Source organism: Limulus polyphemus, unplaced genomic scaffold, assembly GCF_000517525.1.
Source record: "Limulus polyphemus unplaced genomic scaffold, Limulus_polyphemus-2.1.2 Scaffold10572, whole genome shotgun sequence".
NCBI lineage: Eukaryota > Metazoa > Arthropoda > Merostomata > Xiphosura > Limulidae > Limulus > Limulus polyphemus.
In genome coordinates, this window is record NW_013676182.1 from 1 (window position 1) to 10,062 (window position 10,062).

Consider the following 10,062-nt stretch of genomic DNA (forward strand, 5'->3'; position numbering starts at 1 on the left):
ATGAACATACATATGTAAATTGAACATAGAATAACTAGTGTTTGTGTTTACTACTTGAACATACATATGTAAATTGAACATAGAATAACTAGTGTTTGTGTTTACTACATGAACATACATATGTAAATTGAACATAGAATAACTAGTGTTTGTGTTTACTACTTGAACATACATATGTATATTGAATATAGAATTTTCAATATAATTTAATCTCAGCTACAATATTAAGATTCTTGCACACATCACTTATTTTAAACAATTAATTCAAACAATAACAGAAAATAATTATTATATCTTTAACCCTTTTTTATTTTATTTTTTATTTAATTTTTCATTGTTTATTTTTAGCTATTTTAGTTTTATGTTGATGGCTTGAATCCTTTTTCTGTGGCTTTTGCTTTTTTGTATACATGCAAGACTTTTGATTTTTTCCCAGATTCGTCTCCATACAAGGTATACTTTAATTTGTATTCAATAACTTATTGTATGTGTATAAAAATTACTTCTGTACTACAGTAACTGGGGGTGAGCTTAACGTACTCAGGGCAAATCAACCCTATATACCGGCAAGAAAGGAAGGATATTCCCTAATAAACTGTACTGGGAAAGGGTTAAAGTTACTAATCTAAGTAACCATTTCAATTAATCATTGGCTATTTTGAATCTAACATAACAAAGAGATAGAAAGAGTCAAAACTAAGAAATATATACAATGTAGTGAACACATTACACCCATTTCTAGAAACAACATCTGTGTCAATTTGTGTCATATCATGTGAATGACTCAAAAATTAAATCCATCATAAGTCACGTGACACGTGTAATTACTCAATATAATGGGATATTTAATCATTTAAAGATTTGTATGTGTGTGTGTCATGGATAAACTTTCATATTCAAACAAATCAGTATGTCTATTTCTGAATAGAAAACATTACTGATCTTATGATTTTAAAACCGATTTTTGCGAGAAATCTAATCGGATCCAATTATCTGAGTAATCATCACATCCATTATTTCAATAATTATCAGTGTGTTTATCAGATAAAACCTAAAAATAGAAGCCTTAATTATATTAGTGTTTAACATAAGGACAAGGGGCCATTTGGTCCTTTGAGTATGTCTCTTCACATAGTCACCCCCGTGAACGATCTTGAATCTAACAAACAATTATCTAATATATATAATTATTTAGAAGTGTCACATGGACTTGTGCTTCAGTATTTTTGATGAAACTAACTTCTCAAAATTGAAATGACCTATAAATATTAATTCTGAATTTTGAGTTAACAGCACCTTGTACGTATATAAAATGTTTCATAACAACGATGAACAGTACAAGTTTATTAGTTACATATTATTTCACTACCTATATTATAATCTCGTAATGTCAGTAAGTCAGTACTGACTGATTTACTGCCACAACATTACATCACCTGTTAAAGGTTAGTACATTCTGTAGTATAATCTCATAATGTCAGTAAGTCAGTACTGACTGATTTACTGCCACAACATTACATCACCCGTTAAAGGTTAGTACATTTTGTATTATAATCTCATAATGTCAATAAGTCAGTACTGACTGATTTACTGCCACAACATTACATCACCTGTTAAAGGTTAGTACATTTTGTATTATAATCTCGTAATGTCAATAAGTCAGTACTGATTGATTTACTGCCACAACATTATATCACCTGTTAATGAAGAATTTTTAAGGATGTACCACGCTTATTGGTACCTACATGTTTTCAGTATAGATCTTGTCAAATTAAGCCCATCGGTATATCAGAAAATGTCTGAAAGTCACTGATCTTGGCAACATTTCGACTGCCTGATATTCCTATTTAAAAAATTACATGTGCTCAACAATTTGGTGAAGAAAAGTAGGCTTACTAACAAAACTATTTTATAAAAATTTACATCTAATAAAAGAAAATATATTTCCACTAAGAACTTGTATGTTGATTCATGATTTATTATGCCTCACCCCAGTGACTCAGTGGTAAATCTGAGGGTTTATGAACCTAAATACCAGGTTTTGATACCTGTGTAGCTTTGTGCTTCACTAGAAACAAATGATTTAGTATACATACAAAACAAAACAATTAATAAATGATAGACCATCCTGTGTTTTGTACTACAGTACAGATCCTAGTAAACAATGCAAACTACACTGGTAATACATTACACTTACTTTTAAGAGAGCTCAGTGGGATACCATCAACTTTGAATTAGGTAAATTTGAGGAATTAAAAAGGAAAAAAAAAAATACATTTTTAATGTTTGGTTCATTTAATCTTTAATCTTAGATAATATTTCATTTTCCTTTTTACTACACCACTAATATGTTACACCATAATGTTAACATCCAATAGACAAGTTATAGTATAACTTAAGTCTAGATTAGACTAGTTTACTAAGTCTGTACTTTTACTTATTTATGGAAGTTCACTGGTGACATTCTATTGAAATTGGAGAAAATAATTATGTTGGGTAATATTATAACAGTTTTTGTAATGTTTTCAGAACTTTCTGTTCTGTACAACACATTTACTATGATTTAGTAAATGACTTACTGAAGCTGTAATTTGTGTGGTGCCACGATTTTAACTTTAGTTTAAAGTTTAATGTATTCAGACTAAAATCTAAAATAAAATTCATTATGGTTCTTGTGAATTAATTTTACTTTTACTAAAACGTTTACTTGTTACTACTCGATTGATAGTTAACGCTTAATCTCACTAAACTGCAGGACCTACACGAGACCAAAGTTTAGACTAGTAGTAATAGTACTGAAGTTAGTATAGTTTGTCTACCTGTACCATTATTAGCAATGACCGTTTGCTGCAGATCCCAGGACTCAGCAGAAGATGCACTTCCACAGGCTTAAGACTAATCACACTAGTTTTACGCGATATTGTTACTGTGTTAGGCTTAACAAACTGCAATTTTACACGGATACACTGTACGATATCAATTTTGATTGGATTCTACTGTAACTGGTATAAGTATAATTTCAAGACCGTAATCATACAAAACATAATGAAATTAATAGCAATAAAATCTGGATAATTAATAGTTCAGAAGATATTTGCAAACAGTGGAAGTACTAGTAAAATAATTGTCATCTAAAAATTAAAACTAAAAGGACATCCAATACGTAAACTACTGATACGCGCTTCTCACTCACATACGGAAATAAACACAGAGTCAAAAATTTCTTTTAGTTTCGTACATTTAATTTATCAACAATATATATTCACCCATACCATTGGCCACGTGTGTTAAGTTATTTTAAATATAACTCAAATTAAGTTTATATATGACAAAATATGTTTAGAACAAAATCTACAGCAGAACATTGAGAATAATAAACGCAAAAGTTTAATTATGAATATTGTATTAGTCTAGTTTAGAAGTTTAGACAGAACTGGAACTTGTTTTAGAAACAGGATAAATAAGGGACGAAACAAAATATTCGTTTGAAAATAATGATTTGAAAAATTAGTCGAAAAAGATATAAATTATTAATCTTAAAATAATTAATACAGAAAATCTTCGGATATTAGTTAAAATTCAGGTACTCCTGGAAATTCTACTATTTTATTGTATTATAAATATTATTGGTAACTGAATATAAATCATGTCAGTATTACAGCGATCGTTGGAACATATATTTTATTCCATTTTTATTAATTCAAAACAGCTTTGCTAATATAATTTTTAAGGCGCAATAAAACATTATTCTCATATAGTACTATTTTACGAATCATTTATTCAACAGAAAAAGCACGTGAAGCTAGACTGAGGTAGTGTTGGCAAGCGAAAAAATGAAAAAATAACCCAATAAGAAGAATATTTGGAACACCAGTGCCGGCATTAGTCACTGTGAGGCCCCTCATAGAATGCGACAATAAAATTTAAAATAAATACTACTAGTAAATTGCTTTTCCAACAATAGCTAACATTTCAATACATGGATTTTAATTGACTAGTAAAAAATAACCGAGTCATTGTTCCACACAAAAACCTTTCATTTGTTAAAAATCAGAAGTCCGCTATCTCACCCTTCTCCCGGAAAACAAACACAAATATATTCTATTGTTGTATTTATATATACTATTATATAATTTATAAAAGATTCAAACAAATATACATATTACATTTTTAAAGCATTTTGTCCCTATGTCAGTGTTCACTCCCGAGGAAGGGAGGCCCATCTAAAGAGGAGGACACAAATTTCTTGTACAAGTTAATGAGCTGGGTTTTTCTTGAACAAGCCATCTGGAGTAATCATTGACGTATGGAATTTATAAGTTATGGGATACCATACTAGGGCCCCTCTATCAGACTTTAAGTGCAGTAGGTTACGAGTCTCCCTTTCCTTGTACTCTGCAAATGCTTTTGGAAATCTCTTACCAGCCCCAGTAGACGCTGAAGTTAGAAGCAAGTCTGTTTTCTGTTAAACCTTACACATTGTTGTGAATAAAGGTTTCTTTTATTAATTTACTTATTTTTCCTTTTCTACATAAACCTTTCTGAGCCTACATTTTTGTTGTAACTTTTTGTTACGTCTCGTTTATTAGAGTCCCTGAATACCGTGACTGGACTTATTTTGGTCTTTTTAAAATTGTTTTCCCAAAAAACTCAGAGTCAAATGGAAAATGTTTACATTCAATACCAAAAGAAGTATCATATATTCGTTATAAATAATTTAGACAGTATTTACTTTCTTCTTCTTCTTATACGATACATAAAAGGTTCTGTTTTCAACATAAATGGATTTAAATGCTCCAAAACGTTTTCATTATCACAGGTGTCACTCACGAACAACGTTCTTCACACATATATGTAAAATGTTTTCAATATATAGAATGTAGTAGTGTCTGGAACACTTCAATTACTTCAGAAAGGCGTTATTGTAATATTGGGAACGTTCTGGGATTGTCAAAATGCTTGAGATTGTTTTTCAAAGGAAAATGAAACAAGTTATTACATAAATACAACTAAGGAAACTTAAAGAAATTTTGAAGTGTTGCTTGTGGAACAAGAAGCAGTGAAAGCACGTCATTCATCTTACTTTGTAATTAATCCCACTACGTATCTTATATAAAAAGTTGGTGATGGAACGTAAATTTCTTGGTACCTTCTTTACACCTAAGTGTTGTAACGGAGAAAACATATTTGTTTCATATGATGCAATATGCAGACTCCACCATTAGCGAACAGGGAGTATAAGGTTTTAATGATAACTTTACGTAATCTATTAGCAAACAGCGAAGTCAAACAGAAGTCATTGAGAATATACCATTTATTTTAAAAAGCAAATTTTCCATATCTGTACAACAAAATTTTTATAAATACCTTTTAATAGTCTTCACTACAACAGATAAAAATAACTGAGACAACACCAGAAATGTACAACACTTTACTGACCCAAGTATGGCAAACATATAAATGTTTTCTAATTAAAGCTTACATATACAATAAACCATACATTAGCTGTTTCAAATAAAGACAATTATTCTTAATATTAAACACTCTAATAACTCATCAGAAATAAATTTATGCAAGAACATGTGTGGGTTAACATACTACACCATGGTTAAGTGTTTTCATTTTCCCAAGTTCACACATTCATGACCCAGTTTATAATTCAACCTGATTATTCACATTTTCCCAACTTATTTCAGTAAGCTGATTTAAGTTAAGTTCCTAAGAAAACACTCTTGTTTCCCACACTTCCCCAGACATCTTCTCTCATAGCATATTTCTTGTTGTGGCAAATATTACTGTTGAAATACAAATCAATGCAATAAAATTTTATGATACAGAGTGAAGCAAACAGTTGTCTCATTTAGAACAGATTTTAATTTCTCTAAAACAAATTCTAATTAATTTATGGAGATAATATATGTAAAGAAAATGAATATTTAACATTATAATTTAATATGCTTATTAATATTTGTTTTAGACTCCTTAAAAGTTGGCAACAACAATTTGTTTTATTAATAATTAATTTTTATATCGTAGTAACCAGCTACAAATAATAAACATCAGTTCATCCAATAATTTACTCATTTTATAAAGCTGTGTTATCCACATAACAGATAGGAGAAACTGGAAACAGTTACCATATTAACTTTTTCACTCTCGCTACAATATTCTTATAATGTCAGGCACGCAGTGTCAAAAATAAGGAAAAGTTAGTCACAAGAAAAGACCATATTTTCAATTCTAATACAATGGGCTGTAACTGTTAAAACGAGATTAAAACAAACCTACGACCCAAGTTTTCACCCACTGTCCTATTATTCTAAGTATGTAGACAGTTCACAACAGCTCAAGATTAGAAAAATAAACAAAGAGTGCTCTAACCCAATAAGTTCATTTCACACTTCAAAAGCAGGATTATGTATACTTTGGACTTACCCGAGTTTCAGTCTATGTAAGTGGGTATAAAGAGTATCTCATTGAAAGAAATACTAATACATAATCTGAATCTAAGCAGATTCTGTTTTGATAATTAGAATGCCCAAAGTCATCACTTTAACATGGTGTATCTTAGAGCATTGGTTCCCAACCTTTTTATGACGTGTACCCCGAATCACAACTTCGAGCCACCAATATATCCCAAAGTCCATACAATTTCCTTACAGGCTTGGGTAAGGAAATACATTTTATACTTTGAGGGGTGTCTCACGGCTTTAAGAGAAGCTGCCACTTGTATTCAATGGTGAGGCAACAATATGCAATTATTGACTGCTAGCTAGTGGAATATATTGGAAACTCACCAAGATTGCCCTCCTATTTTTAATGTTCTTCAAAGGTTCCCGTGCAACCCCAGACTATTCTCAGTACAATCCTGGATAAAAAAAAGTCTGAACATAGCTTTCTTGAACTTGGAATTAATTCACTAATATACAGTGTTTAACTACCAGCCATCCTTTACAAAACCAAATTCTGTTGAACATAATACTATTACCACTAAGCCAGAAGCTAACTAAATGACCAATTTCATAAAACTTATTTATAGCTATACATTCTGAAGTTTCTTTATGGCCTCCATCAAAGCACATTACCATCGTGAAAAACATCACAGTTTCACAAAGAAACTAGCATAATTTGATTTAAAGCTGTCAGGATACGTGTACTGTAACATATACCAGTGAACTTATATGTTCCCAGTGTTCTGGTTCATTACACTCCCACAACTGCCCCATGTTATTTATGTAAGGTACTTGTACATGTAACCAAGGGTTAAACTATTGTTAGTAGAGTTGCTCCCAAACCGTACATTTTACAAGAGAATAATATAACAAATTATAAATCATGTAATGCACCAGCACATAGACACACTTAAAGCTCTGTTTCTTGCTTCATTACACTCCCACAACTGCCCCATGTTATTTATGTAAGGTACTTGTACACGTAACCAAGGGTTAAACTATCGTTAGTAGAGTTGCTCCCAAACCGTACATTTTACAAGAGAATAATATAACAAATTATAAATCACGTAATGCACACTTAAAGCTCTGTTTATTGCTTCATTACACTCCCACAACTGCCCCATGTTATTTGTGTAAGGTACTTGTACACGTAACCAAGGGTTAAACTATCGTTAGTAGAGTTGCTCCCAAACTGTACATTTTACAAGAGAATAATATAACAAATTATAAATCACGTAATGCACACTTAAAGTTCTGTTTCTTGCTTGTGTAATCGTAGTAAGAAGAAGTAGAGTAACACGACATCTCAGCCTTCCCTGCAGTCGTGAACGAATCCCCTCATGTGTTAACCAGAAGGATAAAAATGGATAAACGGTTTTGTGGTGCAAGTGCAAAAAAAAGTTGTGACATTGAATAAAGTAAAAGAAAAGTCAGTAAAAGAAGTAAAACTAAAGTAGTAACCTTCATTAGAACTGTTGTTATCCTTTTAGCCACTTTCAAGTTACATCAACTTATCACAGCAATAGGATATGGCAACACACAGACATACTGAACTAAATTATGGAGTGTTTTTATGATATAAATCAAATATTATGTTACAACTACTTCACATGGCATCACATCATGAAATTCAGTTTTTAACTTTTTTCTACAAATTACCAACTTATAGTATTAGTGAACACAGATAAATGAAGAGTTTTCTGTGACAGTATTTTCTTTTGTTGTTTATATATGTATAACAATAACATTCTAAGAAAAAAATTAAATTTTGAAATTTGAACGACTTGTGCCAGTCTTCCTTTGTTTGTCTTCGCTACAGGATTCTCAAATTTGGCCCCAAACTGTCAAACTGGATTAGCCAAATTGCAACAAAATTTAAAACATCAGCCTTCATTTTCACTTCCAAAACTTGCTCTAAAGAAACTATCAAACTTTTATGGACCACGTGCTACATAAAGAGGTTGAAAATTAAGCAATGATCTTGATGCAAGTCTGTTCTAACAGAAATCTGAACGAAAGAATAATCAATCAATATTTTAAAGTAATACAAAAATTAGAAATTTTAAAAAAAACTTTCTTTTGACGACAGTATATTTTGTTTTTATTTCTTTCCAGCTCAAAGGAAATACAATAGTATCGTAACTGATGCCTGAAAACTATTAAGTAAGGAAACACAAAATAGTCTTACACTTCTCAATATATCTAAACGTATCACAAAACATAAATATAGGTACGTACTGTTCACAGTTACATCTAAACTTCATACTTGAAGGTGGGGAAACTCCCAATTCTATAAATTAATTCAATTACCATATTACACAAAACTTGAATATTATTTTTTAAAGTTATAAAACAAAGAAACCTTCTTTTCTCTATTTCTATGTTTTTTATCTGCAAAACACATCTTAAGTTTACAAAATTAAAATAAAAAAACACTCATGTTACTGGGTGAATCCACGTGTTGAAAGACGTACATTTCTCTTCTGTCCCAATACAACAGAGTACTCCGAAGACAATACACAAGTTGAGTCAATTTCAACACAATTGATCCCACAAAGTGTTTGAAAGGCTGCTGTGTTGTGTGATTGTTTACTTTCACAGAAGGGCACACTGAAAAATATGGTAACATTGTCTTCATATTAAACTGCTGATATTTTTACAACAAGTATATTTTTACAACAAATATATTTGACAAGAACACCTCAGTATTCCTCTAAACTTCTGAAGAAAACTCGAGCTTCTCTTGGACGACTGAAAACAAATCATATATTTTATCTGTTTGATCAGCTGTGAAGTTTTTACAGAAGTTTAGAGGGAATTCTTTGTCAAATATGCTTGTTTATATGTTTTAGAACTTTATGTTAAGCTAAATAAGTGCTATCCATTCCTAAATTTGAACTGATAGACTAGATGAAAAGCATGTAGTCAACTCTTGCATTACTCTTGTCTAACCCAATACAGGGATTTGACTGTCATTCTAAAAGAATTCCCATGGCTCCAGTAGCATTTTCTGGGATTCTTTTTATGTGATGGGGTAAGGGTTAAAAGAGGTAAAAGTTAGTTTGGGGGAAGGGCAGAAAAAATCAACTCTTTCATGTCAGTGGGAATCATGATGTAAAGAACTTCAAAATCTTAAATAGGGGGTGGGTAGATGGCAGAACTCTCTAATGAGGGTCTGCTGTCTTCCCATACCACCCCAGTGGTTCTAAAGTGAGGATCAGGAATCATTCTCATTCTAAGCACATTAACAACTAGGCCACACCCAGATATTGCATAAAGATATCAGCACATCACATCTAGGTATTACATAAAGATATCAGCACATCACATCCAGGTATTGCCTAAAGTTATCAGCACATCACATCCAGGTATTATATAAATATATCATCACATCCCGGTATTACATAAAGATATCAGCACATCACATCTAGGTATTACATAAAGTTATCAGCACATCACATCCAGTTATTACATAAAGTTATCAGCACAGCACATCCAGGTATTACATAAAGATATCATCACATCCAGGTATTACATAAAGATATCAGCACATCACATCAAGGTATTATATATATATTTCAGCACATCACATCCAGGTATTACATATATA

General features: G+C 31.3%; 1 protein-coding gene across 1 annotated transcript in view; it reads right to left on the reverse strand.

Moving 5' to 3' along the window:
* Positions 1-5,957: 5,957 nt before the first annotated feature.
* Positions 5,958-10,062, reverse strand: part of LOC106476438 (ubiquitin carboxyl-terminal hydrolase MINDY-2-like) — a gene marked incomplete at its 5' end in the record, with an annotated part of 10,725 nt that continues 6,620 nt past the window's right edge. Inside the window, one exon of the mRNA XM_013937096.2 lies at positions 5,958-9,062. Coding sequence (XP_013792550.1) covers positions 9,048-9,062 — 15 coding nt within the window. The remainder of the gene's footprint in view (positions 9,063-10,062) is intronic.